The 23,647-nt window shown below is 41.7% G+C and overlaps 1 protein-coding gene across 1 annotated transcript in view; it reads right to left on the reverse strand.

Moving 5' to 3' along the window:
• Positions 1-23,647, reverse strand: part of TENM4 (teneurin transmembrane protein 4) — a 334,278-nt gene that overhangs the window by 181,394 nt on the left and 129,237 nt on the right. The window contains exons 3-5 of the mRNA XM_065729933.1: positions 21,906-22,158; positions 16,660-16,758; positions 14,427-14,662 (exon numbers count right to left, since the gene is read on the reverse strand). Coding sequence (XP_065586005.1) covers positions 14,427-14,662; positions 16,660-16,758; positions 21,906-22,158 — 588 coding nt within the window. The remainder of the gene's footprint in view (positions 1-14,426; positions 14,663-16,659; positions 16,759-21,905; positions 22,159-23,647) is intronic.

The raw sequence follows: 23,647 nt of genomic DNA on the forward strand, positions 1-23,647 counted from the left end.
AGAAGACTTTTTATGTGGTTTGTTTCTTTGCTCTCCTTCCTCTCCGTGGGATCGAGCATAAAGATACGTGTTGGTTACACGATCCTCTTTAACCTTCAGGTTTGACAGTCGGCCTTATCATAACACCTCCCACAATGTGAACTGAGTTTTGCTCTTTATCCTAACTGAATAAAAAAAAAACAACAACAAAACACCCAAATTCCACCACTGAATAACTCAGGGCTAATTTTGACTCAAGTAAATGTATTGCTTTCACTCCTGTCTCTGGGATAAACTTGACTGTAATTATCTGGATAACTGTGTCTCTCTACACTGAAATTATATGATTTCTGTAGAAGTGGGAGAATTGGCTGTTGCAGAATTAATCATATTTCTGTGACATTCAGTGTTATGAAAAGGAGCCCTTCAGCATGAAATAATCACTGGTTTGTCAATCTTATAAATCACGGAAGAAGCACGCACGATTACGGAGAACAGAGACAGTAAAACAAACAGTGGAGAAAGAAATCAAGCAGCTTGTTTTCCTTCACACCGCTGTGCTATTTCAGTGCTGGACAATGTTTCTGTGCCAGCACAGCAAGTGTTGCTACCAAAGTGGCTGCTGTGGCCTGGCTGCTGTCAGAAGGTAACAGATGCACAGTACTGAACCCACTTTCATGGTTTGCAGGGGCAAGTCCTGGACCCCAAAGACCCACACCTTAAGGGTCTCAGTACAACTTCAGGTGCCACTTGAGGCCAGTTCCTCTCATCCTATCGCTGTTACCCGTGAGCAGAGGTCAGTCCTCACCCTGCCACCACCTCCTTTCAGGCAGTTGTAGTGAGCAATAAGTTCTCCCCTGAGCCTCCCCTTCTCCAGACTGAACAATCCCAGTTCCCTCAGCCACTCCCCATAAGATTTGAAGACATCTGAAATTGTTTCCTATGGGTAAAAGCCTTCCTTTCATGCCTTAAAGCACTTACTTGAGGAATGGAAAACCTGACTTCAGAAATCATCCTCTGCCCAAATGGATGTGAACTTGCACACCAGGACAGGACTGCAGCCACGTGGGAACAGAGAATCCAGCTGAACTGAGGCTGTTGGGCAGCTAGAAATGCAAAATTAATAGGCCTAAAAGAAACAGAGCCCAAAGGACAGATTGAATATATGTTGTTTAAGTGAAAAATCTCAGCTTGTGTCTGGGAGGTCCCATGGCTTTGCTTCCTGGCCTGTAGGTTTATTTGTCACAGGACAATCATTTAGAAAAATGAAACAAAAAGACACAAAGAAGGACATTTAGGGTAATGCCCTTTATTGTAAGATCCCCAGCTGGCCCCCTTTCTGATTGCTCAGTGATCCAGCTTCAGGGAGAAAAAAAGGATTTATATGGCTTCTTCGTAGGCTGGGGGAAGGCACTGCTAGGCAAGGCTGCAAATTCTTCGTGCCAAGCAATAGAGTGCTCTCATCATCCTCCTGTGCCTGCGTGAAGGGTAAGGATGAAGGATTTGGTTGCTAAAAGAGAGAATTTCGACTTTGTGGTGGTTTTTTTTCCCCCTTTTTGCACCCTCAGTGTCCTACAGTAAGAAGCAGGTGTTCTCACAGACATCTCCTTGTGGACACACGCTATAGGATTCTTCCACTAATAACCCCAGTGCTGCTTGGCCATTCCTCTGCACTCGAAGAGATCACAAGCAATGCAGGTGCCAAAAGCATTTTGTTCAGAGATAACCTGGGTTTCCTCCTTCCACCACACAGAATCACCACGTGCAAAAGAAGGAATTCAAATGATCCAGAGCTTCCCCCCTCTTAAAATTTTGCCACCAGAGTGGGAAGTGCCTCTTGGGAACACAAAGCACTGTGTTAATCGTTGTCAACCCTGGCTGCGAATACATGCACTTGCTTTCAGTTGACACACATCAGTGATTCTCTGACCCCTCCTCACTGAAGAGCTGTATCAAAGATTTCCAAGACAGAAGCAGATGGTCTACCAAATTGTATTAGATCCTTCTTAGGAGAACACTTTATATTTTAATTTAGCTCACAATTGCTTTTAATAGGGAAGGAAAAAAAGCTTCCAGCTGAAGCATCACATTTCTTTGAAACCTTCAAGGAATTGACTGGAAAGACGTGTTATAAAACGAAGCAGTTAAACTCAATGTTTGTTCAATGCAAAGAGTCAGCACTTCCTATTCAGTGTCTCCCTAATTACCCCTGGGGATCAAAGACTTGCAAGCGATTGCCTGTCCATTCAAACCACTAATAGATGATCACCGGCCCCTCCAGTGCTGAGGGAGACTGCTGGACCTCTCTCATTTTCTGCAGGGAAGAAAACTGTAATGCTAAATGCTTAGCATACTTTCGTGGGGATTTTGGGGATGTTTTTTTTTTTAAAGCCTCAACCTATGGAAAAAGAAAAATAATTGACATAAAGGTGTTGTGGCTTAACCAGGGAGCTGTCTGCTTAAATACAATCTGCAATTTCCTTCACCATTGTGAAAGTAGAATAGGAAGTTGAAAGATGGATCTCAGCAACATTTTGCTGCTGCTAGGCAGCTTACAGAACTAAAGCAGCTTATTTCAGCCCCCACAGCTCTAGTAAATTTGGTGTTACACACGCTCAGCCCTTTCCCTGTAAAATAATATTTTCCCTCCTAGATACCCTTTCTGGCAGAGACCATATTACTATAAATATTACTGAGATATTTCTTCACTATCAAAGTCAATTATAAGATAGTCCCACTGTACCTCTAAATGGAGTTTTAATTTGTGCATACAATATTAGAAAATAATAGTTTTCCCATTGGGGTACTCACTTCAATTAGAGAAATGAGGACAGGCAGCCCTACCAGAGGGCCTGCCATCTCACTCTGCAATTACTAAAACTCTGGGCTAGTCTGTTGTGGACAGTATAATTTTACAAACAACATTTCATTACACACCTATAAGCTGTGAGACACTAATTAAAAAGGGTATAATTTGCATAGGTAAATCAGCAACCTCTTGCATGCTTCTTTTTCCTTATTATGCCTACCAGATACGTGCTAAGATCTGTATACTCACGTAGAATTTGATCAGAGAATCATCAGGATTTGAAAAGACCTCTTAGATCACCTAGTCCAAATGCTGAGTGATGGCTTGCCCACCCTCCTGAACACACAGCATTTTATTGTAAAGATGAGCTGGAGAGTGCTGCTTATGGCTTAATCCTAAAATCAGCTGAAAACTGCAGTTGTATTATTCACCACTGTGGAGGCTTAAATAGCACTAGAGCCCTACCTGGGCTGTGAGAGTTGCTGTAATGAAAATGAACAACATGAGAATCCCATGATACCCATGCACAGGTTTAACATAAGCTGTATTTAGCTCGAGTGAATCTAGTGACTTCAGGAGCATGATGGATGTGCTTTAAATTAAACACAAAATTAGACATCTTGCAGATCAGGGGCAGAATGCTCACGAACATCATCAAAACTGAGTCCTAAAGCAGAATGCTATTGACTTGGTGACTATGGGGACAGATCCCCAAAAGATTAACCTGCACATGTATACAGGAGCATCTCACTGCTTTAATTGCTTAGGGCATGACAATTATATGGGTCTGTCTAAAACGAGCCAAGAATATTTTATTTTCTTATTTTCTTTACATGAAAATCGAGATTGGCCCAACAGTTCATACAAAGAGAGAAAATGTTGTTGCTTTGATATTTTTTTCCTTAACACAACCCAACAGTTTGCTCTCTTGGACTCAGAGCTGACTCCATCACATAAAGGCAAGTGCTTGCAAGTGCAGCCCACACTGAGCTCCTCAAAGGCCCACATCCATCTTTATATTTAATTATACCCCCAAAAAAAAAGTGTTTGCTAAAAGAAATTCAAAGTTCGCCAAGTCAAGCACTCAAAAGTTAGCAAAGAACAGAATTAAGATTTTAGATCAGCCCCTGTATGCATATGTACTCTGTAATAGGCTTTAATTCCCCCATCACAGGCTATTTTTTCTTCCACTGGTCCAATGCTGAGCAGAACAATTGCAAAGAGATTGCCACTTCAACCCTGGCAAGTCCAGCATTGTAACATGTTCAATTGCTTTCTAGGGATGCCATATGTGCAGCCTGGTTGGGAGCAATAGGAGGGGGTTGGAAAGGGAAGGGACGCACTCAGTGCAGACAATTTTGCTATAGTACTCTAAATAGGTCCCTACTGAGCATGTCTGAACTCAGCTTTTCAAGTTTTAAGGCAGCCAGCTCTGTGTGCATGAGGGACATGATAAAGCACACACTATTGTTTGTTGCACCTAATAGAAAAAGGTGTCACCATTCCATGACACCTGCGACAGGGATATAAAATAGCAGCAGATCCAAAGGCAGTGTTTTGCACAAGATCCAGAACCCATCTTCCATGAGTCAGTTTAGGATATGTTCATTTGTGATCACTCAGGCCATACTAATTTTGTCTCATCATGGGTCAGAGGCACAACATGCTGCTTTGATCTTTATTCCCCAAAGACTACATCAACACTAGTGAATCAAACAGTACGAAGGCATGTTCCTGAACACTGCAACTTGACAGTCCATACCACAGATTTGGTCCTTGCTAGCTGGGATTCCTATGCACAAGAACTCGGGGCCAAAATAATGGGAGAGTCCATTCTATCAGAGATCATTCTCTACAGATGATTTAAGTACAGAAATGGGTGCTAGTTGGACCAACTGGATGCCCAGAAACACTTCTTTCACAGCCTGGATTAGCACACACCTCAGCAGGGCTGGAGAAGGTACACTAATATGAACAAACTGTTCATGACCACTGGAATTAATACCATTTGGAATATAATTATGCTTTGATTGTGAGAGTTTCTTCCCTCAGCAGCCCAAGGAAGACCATTTGGTGCTTGATTTCATTATAATTTCTACCATTACTAAAAGAGATTCTGCTCTGCTGATTGCCAAATTAGAGCTTCTTTTTAAATACTTTGTGTAAGCAGAGCCATCATCACACTAACTGCCTTGTTCTGCTTTGCTTTGTAAAGAGTCTCTTTACATAATGAAGTGATGCTTACAGTTGTACCAAGCAAGCAAGGTGTGATGCTGCTGCTGCTGCACTTCGTGCTATCATATTTGAAAACAGATAACATATGCTGTTCTCATCGTCTTCCCAGGCACAAACTTCTGCCTGCAACAAGGACAGGCTTGGAACTGAAGGCATGATCAAATCAAATAAAGAGGCAGGCAGGAAAGGATGGGGATGGTGAGGGAGTTTATTAGATTTTCATTTAAACACAGAGATTCAACAACCTCTACCTACCTATTTATTGAGCATCAGACTCTGATACCTCAAAGTAAACTGCATAAGTGGTCCTTTCGGAGCTTTTAAGCTTCAGCATAAGCAGTGGTGTTGAAATCTTGTCACAGAGGGAAAGAGTGGGTTGGACATTTCTATTTTTCACAGGTCACCTAGCACGTTACCTAGACTGTGTACTTAACAGCACCACTTCACTTAATGGTGCAGAGATGTGTACCTAACACATATCTCACCTTTAACTACGGGAGAAAACAAACCTTAGAGAATGCATTGCTGCACGTATCTGATCAAAATGTACAGCCCAGCTGCAAATGAGGCTTTGAAGTTGTCTTCAAATTCATGCTAGAAAAAGAAGCAGAGAGAAACCCTAAGCTCCAACTAAGGAATGTTTTTCACTGTCACTGTCATCTCTGAGCTCACTCTTATGACTGCTTTCCCACACAAACGTGTGGTATTTAAAGACACTGAAAAATACTTGAAACTTGAAACATTTCTTTCTTTCTCCCTCCAATTAACTGCAATTAAATTATTTCACACTAATTAGTGTGAAATAAAAACACAGACTCGAGGAGAACTCGAGTAGATATTTAGATCTGTAAAACTGATCTCTTTTCAGTGTCTGCATGCAAAGGTCAATCTAAGCCATGAAATGGAGATTATAGCAGCACATCTGTGTCTCTGTCATAAAGGCAAGGTCAGCATTTCTGGTTCAGCATGCTGTTATTTTCTTTTCTGGGGGCTTATAGCAACTATAAAAACTCCCTAAAAGCAACTGATAAAAGCTTAGAAAAGCTGAGAGGCCACATCTTTCCATTTACTAAAAAGAGATGGAAATTCGACTCATACCTCTTTGTATTAAACATTCGTACACTTAAGAATGGATCAAGCATCTCAAGGGCTAACTGTGATGTCGTGTTACTGATGGCTGGTTTCATCACACATCGATGCAAACCTCAAGATCAGACAGAGTCCTCTGGAAGCACAGCCTCACTCTGCTTTGGAGCAGTTGGAGGTTCAGTCATACTGGTGGTCTGCCTCGAAATGGAGCTCATTCTCCCTGAGATCCCCCAGTGATGAAAGAGAATCAGACTCAGACAAAAGCACCTCTTCATTCAGTGTCAAAATAAAACAATAAGCAGAAATAAAAAGTAATATATATATATATATATATATAAACAAACAGAACAATAGGAAACCAGAGGGTAATCTATATAAATCTCAGGCTGTGCAGGAAGTTGATAAAGGAAGCTGAGAACTTGAAGAAAGAAACAGATAGCATAAAAAAGAAAGAACAATAGAACATTTTTAAAGCGTATTGGAATCCAGTAAGCTGAGCCATGATATAGCTGTTTACTTGAAGGAGATGGGGAAATTGTTAATAATGTTTTAGTAAAGGCTAAGATGTTCAGTAAGTATTTTTGTTCTGGTTTTTGAAAATAACTAGGATAATGCAATTATTTCACAGGAAATAACTTTTTTTCCAGTCCATTAATAACCAAGAATGATATTAAACTACATCTATTCAAGGACAAACATTTTTAAATCTGTAGGCTCATTTAACTTGCATCCAGTAAATGAGATGAGCTAGCAGAGGAGGAATCTGACTCACTGATTAATACTGAACCAGCAACCAAGAGATTAGAACAGGGTTAATGCTGTACAAATATTTAAGAAGAGAAAAGAAGAGGATGCAAGTCACTTGCACTGAATGGCCTGACATCTATTACAGACAGAATAATGGAAAACATAACACAGAATTCAACTGATGAAGAACAATAAAAGCGAACGTACGATAATTCAGGTCATTTATACCACTCTTCTGAAAAATAGATAGTAGGAAGCAAGCAGTTACTCATATTCTGACACAGCAACAATTCTGTAAAGCCTCTGATGTAATTTGGTATGACTTTGATTTAATTTGGTTCAATTTTCAGATTAAAGAAACAAACACTTCGAACAGTAAAAAACAATACAGAAGCAGTCTGGAAAGAAAGAAATGTTTTCAGTAACGGGCTTCCTTTCAGTGTTTTTAATTACCATACATTCATGTGGGTAACTCGTCAGAAGAGTGAGCTCAGCTAGGGCTGTCACTGACACTGGAAAATATCCCTCAGTTATCTCCAAAAGGGATGAGAAGCTAACTGACAGACCTTAAAATCATCATCACTGGTGAAAAACCACCAAATGGCAAAATTTCTGATCAAATTTAACAGTTGATAGCGGGCTTGAAGTTATTCGACCTTAACATCAATGTTATATAAGTAAATATGAAAGCACGGATGAATAAACATGCAGATGACTCCAAGACTATTCAAGGGACAAACACAACGGTGAGGGTAGGACACACAAACAGGAGAGCTGGACAGCTGCCAAACTTGAATGAGTCAAACAAAATGTTCTCTACTGTTGTCAAAGGCCAAAGCTATAAGCGTGGAGTCACTGAATCGTTAAGGATGGAAAAGACCTCTAAGATTCCCAAGCCCAAGCCCAACCCATCCCACCATGCCCACTGACCACGTCTCTCAGTGCATCTACGCGTTTCTTAAACACCCCCAGGGACAGTGACTGCAACACCTCCCTGGGGCAGTCTGTGTCAGTGCATCTCCACTCATTCTGAGAATTTTTTTCCTTGTGTCCAGAGTAAGTAAATCTGAAACTGCACATAACAGTGAGATACAAAACTGAGCATAAGTTTGTAGAATCGCTGAATGGCTTAGATTAAAAGGGACCTTCAAGATCATCTAATTCCCATCTTCTGCCCCCCACCAGCTCAGGCTGCACATCCAACCTTGAACGTCTCCAGGGATGGGGCAGCCACAGCTCTCTGGGCAGCCTGTGTCAGTACCTCACCTCTCTCTGAGTACAGGACTTCTTCCTAACATCTAATTGAAATTTCCCCTCTTTGAGATTAAAGCCATTTCCCCTTCACAGAATCACAGAACTGTAGGGGTTGGAAGGGACCTCCAGAGATCATCGAGTCCATCCCCCTGCCAAAGCAGCTCCCTAGCCCAGGTTGCACAGGTAGGTGTCCAGGTGGATCTTGAATGTCTCCAGAGAAGGAGACTCCACCACCTCTCTGGGCAGCCTGTGCCAGTGCTCTGTCACTGCACTGTGAAGAGTAACCATGTCCTATCGCTATCAAACAATATAAAAACCTGTTCCCCCTCCTACTTATAAACTCCTTTCTATTTCTAGGCCTGGAACCTTCTCTTCTCCAGGCTGCACAAGCCCAGCTTGCTCCACCTTACTTCAAAAGAAAGGTGCTCCATCCCTTTGATCTTAAGTTTGTGCCCACAAAGCAGGACACTGGCTATTGGAATGCCGAGGCTGAAAGTAACTTGAGGAGTAAGCAGAAGAGGTTGGCAAGAAAAATCTGATGTTATTTTAATAGTCAGAAAGAGCTGATGAGATCCTCACAAATCTACGTTGGGAAGCTGTGTTCTGAAGTGGATATGTGATTTACCAGTGTGCAAAGGGTGGATTAAGCAGCTGGAGGTTACCAGCCCAAAGTGTCCTAAGCGACATGACTTAGGAGTGTTTACAGCTTTTAAAACTAACATTTACAAAGAAGTTTTCAATAAGAATTAAGGGAATGCACCTACTTCTTCCTACTTCCAATAAACACTGAATCAGTTCATGAAAGATGCCGTACTTCAACGTGCTCCTTAGCACTGCAGACCTCACTTTGCTAACCACTCACAAAGCAGAATTTCCTCTGCTGAGCTTCAGAATGCACTGCCATCAAATGGAACAGCTCAATTTTAATACTCCTCAGTTTTACACCTAGCCCACTTGGCACATCCAGCAACTCAAGCAAAATTAAGTATGTGTCTGTTATATTCTGCTATCCTTTTCCAGCAGTATTTTCTGGAAGTGGCTCTTAAGAGTGCATTGTGTATTTCTCCTACTCCACCATTTTTAATGTCGGGTTGCAAATCCTGCTCAGGTTGAAACAGTGAATGTTCATTCATTTTGATGCTATAGTAAGATTTTAACACCCACCCGAATGAATTGATCTGCACAAGAACAGCTAACTCACTGCAGGTCTGACAAGGGAAAGTTTCCTTTGACAGATCTCTGCTGCTCATCCAGCACCTGGTAAGCTGTGCCTGCAGCAGTTGCCCTGCCTGGTTCCTTAACAAGTCACACAAAGCCCTGTGATCCCCACCTCTGTTTCAGGACAAACCTTGGAAGTGATTCCTGTGTCTTGCCTGCAATGGGGCTGAAAGCTCCCTGTGACAGTATCTCCCCACGTGCCTGAGACTTGTTTTATGTCTTAGCTTTGCTGAGATCACTTGGAGTTCAGTACCAGAACTGACACTTCAGAATGGATGGAAGAGTGTATCTGCTGTCTTTAGCCAGGCCAACCTCCAGAGTCAGGGACTCCTAAAAATATACAGACTTCCTTGGTCCAGCTCCTGTTCCAGACATGGGGACCAATGCCATCGTCTCTGACTGCATTTAAATGACTGCTAAAGTAAATGAGGTTGCTCCAGTTTAAGAGAATCATGTGCAAGTGAAGGATAAGGCCCATACTTCCCAAATGTCCTTGGTTACAGGGAGTTAAAGCAGGATTTTCAGACTGTATCAAAGATACATAATCAGATGGTATGGGAATCTACTTCAAAATGGAAAACTGAAGAGCTGGATGCAATTTAAACTGTGAAATTGTCATTGAGGGACTGGCAGTAAGAATGCTTGTGTGCTTTTGGCACTACAGGAGCCAGATTTAACAGAAAAAAAAGCCACATATTCAGGCACTGCTCTGTAACATTAAAACGACAGCGCTGCGCTGTGCTGATGATCCCTTCCAAGCAGCATCCGGAAATGTTAAATCTTACAAGCATCTACTGTACATAAAATATATTATGGATGATACTATGGCCCTTTTCAAAGCAGACCTCACAGTTTTGTAGATTAAGGGTAAAATGAAGTAAATGAGACCCACTGCTACTAAGTGTGTTGTAAGAACCAAAAAAAGGACTGGGAAGCTCCTCTGTAGGTAGCAGACTGAGTTCACAGTGCAATGGCTTTGCTAGAGCAGATTGTTGAGCTTCTGCATTTTATCTAAGATAAGAAGGAAGACATTGAAAAATCATTGTGAATCTAAAGAACAAACGGTAAGAGCAGCAGAATGGGATCAGAAGAGAAATATTACAGCAGAAAATGAAAGAAACTTGATGTTGGGGTAAGCTGAATAAAAACCTTACTATCAGGAGACAGAATGAATTGATATTGCTCAATTTTAAGAATTAAGCATTAATAACTTCTATTGTCCTTAAGTGGGATGTGAACACCCCAGTAGTATATTACACATCCATGGTCGACCAGCTAGACAGCTAAGAGTTTGGGAGAGCTGCTTTAAATTGGGTTTACAACATTTCATCAAAGAATCACGGACAGACTGAGCTAAAGTTAGCTTTCAGGGTGATCTCCTGACAATATGAGGAAAGACACTTTATAAACACATCATAGCCCCAGCGTGGTTTTAGTGCCAGAGCATTCTGCCTGTAGCAAACAACGCTGCTCTTTTCTGAAAGAAGCTCTGTCTGAAGAGAGCTCAGACGAATGGAGACCTGAAAAGCAGAGAGTTCTGACTCCAATCAAATGAATGACTGTTTTGGCTTCATAATATGTTTTCCAGCCCTAACTTTAATTTAAATCAAATGTCCATCTTTCTCGCTGTTCATGAAATGTAACCGCAACACATGCTTAAGTATAGGAAAATTGCAAGTGCCTAACAACATCAAATCGTGCTCCCATCTCTTCTGGAATCTCCATCAGGCAGAGGATAATATCTTCTGTTTCAGAAGAAAGAATCTATTCTCCTTCACTAATTCATTTAGAAACCGTTCTGTGGATGTAGCCAAACAGCTGCTGGGCATGGAGAGCTGGACGACCAAACAGGTCTTTCCAATTGCTGTACTCAGAAATCCTCCTCCCAAGCAATGCAAGCAGTGCCAGAGTCTTTACAGAGCTATGTTATCGGGGCTGGCATCTACCAGGTACTGAATCTGCAGGTGAAGTATTGGGACAGCAACATACCTCATGGTGTTATCTCTGCCATAAGCATCTCTCTCTAAATTGCCCCTCCAAGGCAGGGCTCCATGCCATACAGAAGCCACAGAAATGTTCTTTGTCTGACTGTCGACAGAAGGGACCATCCTAAAATGGACAATTTAATTTCAAAGTGCTGTCTCTTCACGACCTCCTGGAACAGCAAATTTGCAGGTCAGTGGCAAGCTGCTTAAAGAGGTCTTTCATTTCTGTGGCCCAGCCGGGCCGTTCCTGCAGGTTTAATGTTACAGTCCTGATCTGCCACAGCTTTTCCCTTTGGTGTTCTCACTCCACGAGACAAGCAACAGGATTTGCATAAGCTGCGTGTGTGCACAACTTTGATGTGCATTGTTGCCGCTGCCTTGGTGTGTGCCTTAGAATATTTGAAACGGTGGCAACGAGTCAATCAAAAGCCAGTTAATTCAAATGAAATCCACCTCCGGGTGCTTCATACGCCCTGTTATATTTTGTTTGTCATTATCTCTCAGGACCATTGACTCAGCCCTGTAAAAGCTTCAGAACCATCACAGTGCTGACACATGACAGCAGCAGTTTTGCTCCCACGGACTTCTACTTACACCTCCTCCCCTCTTTGAAAAGGCCCAGTAAGATAAGTGAAGCCTCAGCCTGTTAAATACCATGAAGTCTTTCTTAAAGTAATGGAAACTCTAGCTTTCAGCCTTAAACAAATGATTTAGGAAGTGTTTGAGATGCGTTCTAAAGAAAAGAAAATGATCTGGCTTCAGCAAAGATCTTCAGAAACAACCAAATGCATCATTGTTTTAAGCAGCCCTGCTTGCCTCAGGTGGTCACCTGAGCATCTGTCACATAGAAAGTGGTGGCACTAGGACAGCTCTGGACATCTCCAGCTCCACACCCTTGTGTAGTCAGGCAGGGCATGTGAGGGGCAGTTCTAAACAGAGGGCTGTGACGTGTCTGATGCTGTGAAGAGCATTCTCAAATCACAGAGTCAGAATCTGGGCAGGGATGCCAAACACTACATCAGGCACTAGATCAGGTTGCCCAGGGCCCCATCCAACCTGAAGTCCTAGGCATTAATCTGATGTATTTCCATTAACTAATCAGTGAACACAAAAACAAAAAAAGACTAAATGCCCAGTGCTGCCACTTGGAACAGAGAGGAGCTGGAGTCTCCTGCACTGAGATCTCCAAAAACAGTTTGGTGAATAACCTCAGCTTAACTTAGTGGATGCACAAACATTTTGACTCCCTGATTCTTTTTTTTTTTTTTTTTTTTCCTTGGGCTAGGTGATACAATTCTCATCTGCAACTTGACAGGATGTAAAAAATAATTACAAATGAAAAGGTTATTCATAATTTTTAAATGAGTTAATTAGTAAACCCCGCCAGAGTCACTCATTACAGTAATTAATAATTGATTATACTTGAAATTAAACACAATTTTTCATCAAAATCTAATTAAATATCTGCCTTTTTGCTTGTTGATTAGAACACTGGGTCTGGTAGAGACAATCTTTGTTAAATATGTTTATGCTGAGCTGAACCACCAAATTTGATTTTTAATAATTGATAGTTCCTTTAGAAATTAGCAATTATGACCCATAATTACAGCAGTTCGACCTGATCGACACTGCTGGTACTCTGCCAGCCAGCCACGGAGCCCGGCAGGTGCCACAGAATTCACCTGAACGGATATACAAGGATGGGGGAGCACCCATAGGATCCACCTATCCACCATCTCCACTGTGATGTTAAAAGAGAAGCCCGATCTTTTCAGAACACTGGAAGGGTTTTGAGCAGGAGAATACCAAGCACGATCCTCTTAATCCGTCAAATGGCACATACGTCCTTCATCAGAATTAACAGGCACCACTGTTCTGAGTTATAACAACACTCCTCTGACACACTGAGATAATGTCCAGAAGAGCCATGTTCGGGCCATAAGGAGAACACCAAACAAATGAGAAAGGCGAGTCCAAACGTACGTAGCAAATGATGAAAATTGAGCTCATATTCCATCAAACCGCTGCTGATTTAATTAATCATTCCCGCTCCTCTTAGAGGAGGCATGAAAGTAAGTGACCAAAGTATGACACAAGGCAGAAGTGGAGAAATATCAGTCACTAAAGAAGTGTACATGAAAGGAGCACAGGAAAAGCAGTCCTTTGTGGGAGTGATAATTATGCAGCTGCGAAATGGAAGCAAAAATCTTTCGATCCAGGCTAGGATTTGTCATTCTAACTGCAACCCTTTATAGATCATCAGCGTACAGGAAGTCACAGTGAAATCAAAAGGACTCATTTGTGCCACGAGACATCGGCGTTCTTACCTATGGCCACATCTGTACATATCTGACAACTACAGTTTGCACCGCTGACAGCTTAAAATGAGAGGGTTGGAATGGACCTTTCTAAGACATTTGTAATACAAATATCAAGTCTGACAGAAGAAGAGCAATGTTAACACCCCAAATTTACAGAGGGCAAAAAAGAGTTTTCGCTTTTAACATGCCAACTATTTTTGGAAGGAACATTGACAACCCTTAGAAACCAAACCAAGTCAGATAATGTGCAGCTCAAGATTCACACAATTAGCAGATTTTCCCCAATTCACTCTAGTTAAAGAAGGCTTTGTTCTACCACCACTGAAACTCAGTACTTCCTTATTCCTTCAGGTTACACTGTGAACTTCCAAATAGTTGGTTAAATAAATGTGCCACGAAAGGCAGAATAAAAAGACATTTTTCTGTCCGGACTTTGGACCATTAATCAATGGCAAAAAACTCCCACTGACCAGGATGCGACCACGCTTAGGACACACACCTTACTGCTGGCTTTAATTAGGATATGCTGAATGATTTGGGAACATCTGGTGGGTTTGTCTGCAGAATGGGAGCACAACATATGACTTACACTCTGCTAAGCTCTTCTGCACGTGTTGGGCCAAGTACTGCTCCCTACGATACCATCTTCAGCCCACAGAGGCCTTATTTCCCCATAATCATGTATCATCAACTTGACCCTCTTGTCCCCAAGCGTTAGCACTGATCTTGTGGAGAAAGGCAAGAAAAATAGAAGAAAAAAAAATAGAAACAAAACAGAAATAAGCTTACCTATGAAATACGCCAGCAGGATCACCAGTGTGACCGAGATGACAATGGCACTCAGGGCAGCGCATTTCCAGTTACAGTACTTATAGGGTTTCTTCAGGTTAAAGGCAGGCCTAGAGAAGGTACTCCTGGGAAGGGGCCTAGGGGGAGGTGAGTACACAGTGCTGGACGTCAAGGGATATCCCGGCGACGTTGTACAAAAAAGGGGAGAAGTGCCTCCAGGTTTAAACAGGAAGTGCCTGGGGGAAGAAAGACCAACAGCAAGTGATTCCTCCCAACAGCCAACACGAAGAGGGACGTGAGGTGAGAGGATGGCGACGGCTGCCGGGCCAAGGGCAGCAGCTCCACACAATGCTGGCTAAAGACACGGACGGCATGCACGAAAGAGAAGAATAAAAATCAAATCAAACACACACACAGAAAAGTCACAGTGCCAACAATGCCACAGAGAACTCTTCAAGGGCTGGAGTCCCTTCTGTGGGAAAGCTGACGTTAGAGTGAAATGGAGACCCCAGACAGAGCTATGACAGACTGGTGGCCTGATCAGCTCCCAGGGACGCGTCCGACTGAAAGGGAGCACGAGCTGAGGGAAAGAAGGGAGAGTGTTCCCCAGTTCATTGACTGATCGCTGCACGAGAGCTTTTTTGATACTGCATCGCTGAATGGAGATGGGGGAGGAGAGCTTAAGCCATTCCACAGCACCCAAGTTGTCACAGAGGGGAATGTTGACGCTGTCTCCATGTGGCAAACTTAAAGATTGGGCAAGGGGATGGCTGAAAGCATCAAACTGGAGTTCAAGCCTTGTGTAAAGGCAGCAGGAACAGGCACTTGCTTCCAGAAAGTGGGTCAGAGCATCTCGGTTTGGTGCTTACTGAAACAAGTGTGAATTACCACCAATGGCAGCAGCGTTTCCTGTCCAGTGACACGTTGGGAGGCACTGCGTTTTGCTCATTTTTATGACTTATGTCTGAGAGCCAGCCTACGAGGACCTGCGTGAGACTTATGACAGAGCAAACAGAAACCACTAAGGTCCATGAGCTCCTGAAATGAAATGTCCCAGCAGGAGCTCCTTCTGTGGGAATCCTAAATGAGAAACCTAACTTTGGCGGGGCATCATGAAGTATAAAGCATTCCAGTTCTGGGAATGAAACGTGCCCAATGGATCAGACTCTCTTCTCACCATGCTGATGTCAAATACAGATGCTGCATGTGAGGACTGAGGATCAGTCCCTGAGCAGTTTGCATCTTCTGCCATGGTTTGTAGGGACAGACTTGCAGCCAGCACAAATCCAGTCAGCATGGATCCATGGGAGTCAGTCAAGCCAGTGGATAATACGTTACTCTTTTTTTTCCCCCTGGAAGTCACTTAAGCAGTCACAGGGGAAATGACATGCAAGAACATCACCATGCAGAAAAGCCACTGATTCATGCAAGATAAAGTGACATATAACTCTCTGAAACAGGTGTTTGTACTATTACAGCCATGGTATGATAGGTACTCAAAGCATGATTGTTGACCATTAGAGAGAGATCAATTATTTCTACTAGTGGTCCACATCAAAACATTCATTTTTACAAGGACTCAGATACTCTTCTGTGTTTCAGAAAGTATCTGTTCAGACAGATGCATCTGGTCTGGGAAAAGAGGTACCCACAGCATTCAAGAACACCAATTAGACCTTCAGTTAAGTATGGCTACCAATTTATGACTGCCAACACAAGTGACATTTTTGGCACTGTCTTGTTATAACTTTAAAGTTAAGCGATTAAAAGTGAAGTAAAAATGCCACAATGGGTGTTTAAATCAAAGGGTTGATTTAGATACCACTAGTAGACACTGTACCTTTTTTGTAAGATAAGGTACATAAAGAATACCAGTTTAACAATTTAGTATCAGGCTGCTAGCACAATCGTGATTTAAGATCATTACCACAATTAAGTTACTCTGAATTTACATGGGATTCCAAATTGCTGTGGGTATTTCTTGCTAATGAAATGGCTTTTTCAAAACAAGAGGAGAAGAAGCAAATGGGATGCTGGGGCTCGCTACCATATTAATGATTCTGCCATTAATATGTACAGGACGCATTGCTCCAAAACCTCATTTTTTTAAAGACATCTTGGAAGAGGCCAGCAATGGTGTTGCATTTAAACATCACTGATATGACCAAATGCTTTCATGCAAGGATCATAACGACTGGACAGTAAACAGGAAGACCACATAAGTGTCACATACCCATCATTGTAAGCACCGTCATGTCGGGAGGAGGTGAGAATGTCCATCTCAATGAGGTTGTCCTGCAATGTCTCTAGGAATGTCTGCTTTGCTATGTTTCTACATACATATGGAAACATGAATGAAGCCAGTGAGTCATGCATATATGAAGTGTGATCTTATAAACCACAATGGTTATAGTGCAGTTGTGCATGGAATTAGAATGATGGGCCATATATTTATATGTATAAGATGCTACACATATACATATACAGCTTAAAGAATGTTCACTTCTCTCTGTATGCACTATATATATGAATTTACACACATATAAACACACACCCCCATATGCATGTATAAAGAAAAAGTGGAAGCCTTTGTTCGTTTCACATTATTTATTGCTGGTGATGCATGAAACCTTCTGAAGTGCTGGATTCAAAAAAAAAATAAAATAGATGTCAGTCCAGCACAGCTGTAACCTTGTTACACTCCTACTTCTGATTTATTGTTACTGTGAAAAGGCACATCACAGCATCTCTCTCACTGTGGCCGATAAGCAGTATTGGAGTGTCCTCATGGGTCTCCCGTGAACATCTGCCACGTTTTTGCTTGTTTGCTTGTTTCAGTTCTGGATTTGACAGCTTTCTAATTGCTAACTCGATGAGTTTGTCTTTCCACTTTGGAACAATGAGAGCTTGATATTCAGAAGTTTAATTTTGAGATAGAGGTTTCAAAATGAAACTTCAGAAGTTTTTTTTCTCAGCATGAACATTCCAAATAAAAAAGTTTATCAGCGACAAGCAGGTAGAAGTTGAAAAAAGGTTTTGCTGGAACCCAAATTCCAATGGCAGATTTTTGGCTATAACCTGAATAATACAGCCCATAGGCAAGATACACAGGGCCTGAATGTTAAAAAGCCTGCGTTTTGATTTTGCACACAATAGTAATATTTTGCAGTATCCGTCCTTCCCAGCATGTACTTTGATGAGTCACATTTTGACCTGTATATGCTAAACTGTTTTCTACAATTTGAGGAGAATAGCAGGAACATAAAGAATTAAGTTAAAGGCACAGCTGGGAACAGATTTTGTCTGTCTCACCTTTGGTCTTGGTTCTCAAGATCTGACAAAAGAACATTCTTCCCATCTTTTTTAAAACAAAAAAAAACCAGTCCTGATTTTGCCCCTGCCTGTTTTCAGCATCAAAATTCTAAACCTGAATGTGAATAAATTCCCTGGCTAAAACTAGTGAAAGGAACAGAACAGCATCCAGACACTTTCTCACTTATGCAGGATTAAGCGCTTACAGGATATAAGTGACATGATGTGAACTCAAACGAGAACTCTTCTGTCAAAGAAACTGGATTCAGGTAACATGCTATACCAAGGGAAACCAGCTCTGTCACATTATACAAACCTTGATACTGTCCCTTCTGAAATGTCCTTAACCTTCATTTCCATTTCTACTTCCTTCTCCTTCCTGCTGCTAATGCCAGCAATTGCTCAGTTCAACTCAATGCTTTTGAAGGCCCCTGGGCTTCTTTGCCAGCACAGATCTACTCCTTAATCTGAATGCAAGTAAAGCCACCCCTATTCAGAGCTTTGGAGTAAAGTGGATTGACATGCATGAGCTGTGTGCCATAGCATTCGAGGCATCAATCCATCCCCAAGTGTTTGCTGCTTCCTCACATTCGCCAGGAATGCAGGAAAGGTTGGATGTTGAATTCAGTGCAAAAAGAAGCGACGTATGTGCATGCATCGAGCGTTTAATGGGTGAGAGGCATGGCACCTAGCAACACACTCATCAATAGAAGTTCATCAGTAGTTAAAATCCATGTTAGATCGGTTCCATGAATTTCAGTTGGGGATTGTCCATAGAGCAGAAGAGGAGTGGGTTACATCATCTTACATATGTGTAAAGGAAAGGTGACAGGTCACTGATGCGGGACTGTCCCTGCTGAAGGCAGGCTGGATTCTCCTCCCCTGGAGATGACTTGTGAATTGCTGTTTGCTTACAGAGCACTCACCCTTCTGACTGTGAGTTGTGCAGTAGAATCTGACCTTACACAATTACCACATGAAATTTTTGGGGAAATGGAAGTCTCCTGCAAGCTGCTGGTTTGTCAACCAAACGTCCATCTAGCTGGCATTTATTTGCTCCCTGCAAGGTCAGATGTAAAGGAACAGAAAGGATGCCTAAGAAGAAGGAGGAGTAAGGAATAAATATTGGGAGAACTGACTTACCTGTCAGGAGTGGCTGCTGAGCAAAGATCTTCCCATGACAACTTTGATAACATATTGCTTTTAAAGCAAGAAAATAGGGAGCAGACAGGAAAAGAATGAGGAAGAAGGAGAAACAGAGAAAATGGAGTAAAAGGAAGCTACAAAAGAGGAGGGAGAGGAGGAGCTCTTCCTCGTGCAACATATAGAGTTTCTGTATACGGGATATGCTTATCACGTCAGTCACATACTTGTGGGACATATCTCCACTTGCCTTTGTGTTACATGTTGGAAATTTCCAGGCAGTGGCAAACGACTCGAATTTTCCAGTTCTGAATACTGCCTTCAATCCACAACAGTTAAAGGCAAAGCTCTTCAAACCCTGGGGTGCTTAAAAATCTAGAACTGTAGGCACGTTTCACAGCCTGTGACGATCTCTGTTTAAGAGACTTTGCTTTTCCTTCGTGTTTGCTCTCAGTGTTGACCAGTAGGAAATTTCAAAAAAGGAATATTCAACAGAAATACAATTCCATTTTTGACATGAGATTACAGTAATCTTCTATTGCTGTACTTCAAAGGCCTTAATTCTTGGATTAATGTCTCTTGGTCAGGATTTATTTTTTACGTATTGGACGTTTAATTCTGTACAGTGGAAGTTGTTTCTTGGTTCTAAAAGTCTTTGCAGTGGGGAAGGCTGACTTCATGGGATAGGTAAAATGGGGCATCCAAGTTTGTCAAAGAGATCTGAAGCCTTTTAAACCTACAGAATTCCTACCAAAGGAAGTGAAAGTTCCCCGTATGGTTGAAGAGCAGATTATTAGAACGGAGATTTGTCACAGATTTACCAGTCATCTATGCAGTGCATTGTGACAAAACCATAGCTTATTTTATTTATTTTTTTAATGTTTGTTCAGTGAAAGGGAAAAGCCTGTCAGTCATGTTCTGTAAACGTGCTCGTTTGCTGTTTAGCATGCTTTTCCAACACGCTCATCGTCTTCAAGAATACCAGGCAACGCTACGCCATTCCATCCACAGTGTCAAAAACCAGATCAGTCTTCAAAGGATCTGTTATCTACCTAATTAATAAAATGATTAAACTGAGGGTCAGTTACAAATGTGAGTGATTTGTGAGGCACCATCATCATTACATGATGCGGATTGATCTCCTCAAGTAAGTAAATGTAAGAAGTGCAGTTGTGACAAGCCAGCCTGCAGAAAGAACTGTTCGCTTCCTCTCCTGACAGATTTTCATCCCCAGTGATGTTTAACAGAAACAATTTGGAACTAGCTAAATAACTGCTCTTGTTACAAACTCCTGCACTTATTAAAATGAGGTACAACTGCCTCATCGTGATCGCCAGAATTGGACAACTGGAGTCAAGACATTTTCAGGCAAGAGCTTGAACTCTGGCATTCCTTCAGAAGACAAGATATTCCTTCTCAATTTTAAGGTGTTGTGTTCTGAGAGACTTCGGTTACATACGAGGATGCCTTGGCACTTCTCAAACAATACAACCTTCCTTTGACAAATCTATGTGGTGGTTTAGAAAAAGGCACCGTTCCAGAATTATAAATGACTACTTACGTAAGGGTTCTTGGATTAGCCCTTAAGTATTCTATAATGCAATATTTTTTTAAGCAAAACAATACATAGAAGTCAGTGCTTGGGCCTATATGCTCAAGAATTAGGAAGGAGATATAATTACTGAAACTCTTGCCAAATCACACTTGCAGTACTTGCTTATAATTTTGTCTTAATCTTTCGGAGCCAGCTTCTTAGTTGGGTATTTTAAATCAAGCAGTCTCAGAGAAATTAATTATCCTTAAATGCCATAAAATGTTAGACTGAGGTCTGTTTTGGAAGTTTCAGGGAGCCAGCAGACACAGCTACTTCTCTAAGAGACCAACAGATATTAATTTTTAAAATCTATTTTTAATGCAGAAGCTGGCAAAACTGGGTACATTTTGTCCCAGGATACAGACGCAGCTACCACTGATTTCAATGAGATTCCCACAGGCAGTGAAGCAACAAATTTGGCCCCTGGCTCAGTTTTCAGTCAGTAAATCTTTTCTGCTGTCTAAAATCTTTCTGGTTGGTTTGAGAAGGCAAGATTAACAAGGGGAAAAAGGCAGCTAAGTCAGCGCACCATGTTTGGCCTGGATGATTTCTTTTCAGACTAAAAAAGACACTGTGCACAGGAGCTCGTGGCTCCAGCAACTGCAATGGCTTTTCATCAACAAAGGAAATGATGAAGCAAAACCTGTGGAGAATGTGAAAACAGAGTTTCAAGAGGGGCAACTCAAAGAAGATGTACTCTCAACCAGATGGGAAGAGTGAGGCTGAGGGAGAAGGACAGCTCCCTTTTCTATAACCTACATGTTTGGGAAAAAAGCCTACAAATTTAATTATGAACTAGGACAACTCAGTGCGGCCTTGCCACACCCTTAGTATGTTGCAAAGATGGAAAACTAGAAATTAAATGAAAGGATCATTAATTGATTGTTCCCGTGCTGTCCGGCATTGTATACTTGGTGGAACGATGTTGTAGGATAGAAGAACGCAGCAGCTTACATCTCCTCATTAAGTAAATTAAGATCAGCTTTTCTGAAAGATGTACTTCAAAAGCATCTGCTTGATGAGGCACAGCTAGAAGAAGGCTAAGTCTTTTCAATGCATTGACTGATTTCAGTTTCTTAAATAGGATATTGATTTATCCTACCACATAGGATGAAAAGGCATTAAAGGAAAGAAAGAAAAAAGAAATCAAGAACAGTTTAATCTGTGATCCCAATTCCCATCTTAAATCAGGAAAATAACCTTACAAGCAGTTATTTAAAGACAGTACTTTCAGTTTGAGAAAGAAGAGCAATGTTCTCTTCTCCTAGTCCAAACAAAGACACAAAGAATGATAAACACGACTGAAAATACATCATCGAAACAACAGTTCACAAACTGATCAGCTGCCTATACACAGAGGTATACAAGTTTCATTACATCCTTAGGGCACGCAATCAGAGCATTGTAAAGTACTAAAGAAAATGACCCACCTGGTCTCCAGTGGGATGTTACTGTTCAGCAACCAGTTGTCCTGAGCATGGGCTGGTTCTTGAGTGCTGGCTGGTTGTTCCCCTGACAGAGAGTGGTCCGTGGGAGCTGGGCTTGGGTTGCTGCGTGGAGTGAAGTTCCCTCTGTTCAGGGAATTGATGGAGGCTGCGTGATGTTGGTTTGGGGTGTGAGCATGTGATATTGGAGGTGGTGGAGTTCTGAGTCTTGAATGGTTTTGAAGATTTGGAGGATGATCTGAAACAGAAGTGAAAAAAGGTTTGGGGTGTGAGTAGTTCCACGCTACACTCATTTCTGTGCTGGCACTTTTAAAGCATGCGAAGGCTTGGATGCCACAAATCTTAAATCACACTAACATAGACTTGTTCCATATGTCCTAATGACATGTGCATTGATCCACTAGCTGGCTAGAGAAATACTTTGGTTTCATGCAAGAAAGTTATGAACGTTTAAAGGGCTGCAAAAAGGCTGTCCTGACAGCCAGGCTAACTCCAATGAACAACTGCAGGTTGCAAACTTCAGCCTATCTGTCTGTGACACTGATTGTGATAAAGCATGAAAAATACAACCAGCCTGGAGAGATAACACTTAAAAGCAATTTTATGATGGATATACAGCTCCCAGTGAAGTTTGTTCTGCCCGTGTTCCCCAAGAACTCCCAACAAGAAGACTGAGAACACATTTAGTCATAGACTGAGTTTAGAGAAAGCCATAAAACTGTGTCAGGATTACACAGCTTAACAAAATGAAATCGTTTGTATTGTTAGAGATGTGCTCAAACAGAGTAAAAAATGCATGTGGCATAAAAACTGAGGTGTCAGGAAAATGAAACAAAGTACAGTGAAGAAAGGTATAAAGAAAGGTGATATAGCTGTTTTCAGTGAAACTCCAGGTATCATTGTTTGTTAGCCAAGAGTTTGAGGGAGGTAGACTGAAGAAGGCAAACACGAAAAGATTAACATAGTGCTGATTATATTGACATTTTTAGTTCGTATCTAACTACTTCCATGTGTTTTTTGGAAACAAACAAACAAACCTGTTTTATGGAACTTGAAGGAGATTGACAGCTCAAGATACTGAATATGGGATGCATTAAAGATTCCTCTGATTTTAGTAGGCTTCAGCTTGTAAGTTATTAATACACAACAGTTATCTGGTGTCCTATCTGAAAGTATAGGTATCAATCTAATACTTACCAACTAGACCTGAGTATCATGAAAAACTAACACACTTACTCTCTAATTAGAGAGCCCTGGAATCAATGTACACAGTTAAGTTACAGTGAGAAAATTACCAGGACATTTAATGACACTTCAGACATTTCAGTTTGACCTTGGATTCGGAAAAGGAACAAGGGAAGTAATCGCACTGTACCTGTAGACCCTTGGATATTTAGACACAAGATTCAATTTAAAGATGTTTGAGGTACACCCCATCCCTTCCCTCCTCACCCCACGTTAACTCAAGCAATCTCATCATTAATTATAATTAATTATTCCAAAACCTTAAGGTGGTTGAGGTGAATGGGAAACATTAGTTATGAAGGTGCCTGTTATCTACTTAGAATCATAAAGGCTGGAAAAGACCACTAAGATCCCCAAGTCCAACCCCAACCAACACTACCATGCCCAGTAACCACATCCCTCAGGGCCACATCTCCTTGGCTGTTGAACGCCTCCAAGAATGGTGACTGCACCACCTCCCTGGTTGTATCTATATGTGGCAG

The sequence above is a fragment of the Cyrtonyx montezumae genome, unplaced genomic scaffold (genome assembly GCF_038088225.1).
Source record: "Cyrtonyx montezumae isolate F1298 unplaced genomic scaffold, pur_monq_1.0 scaffold_12, whole genome shotgun sequence".
Taxonomy (NCBI): Eukaryota; Metazoa; Chordata; class Aves; order Galliformes; family Odontophoridae; genus Cyrtonyx; species Cyrtonyx montezumae.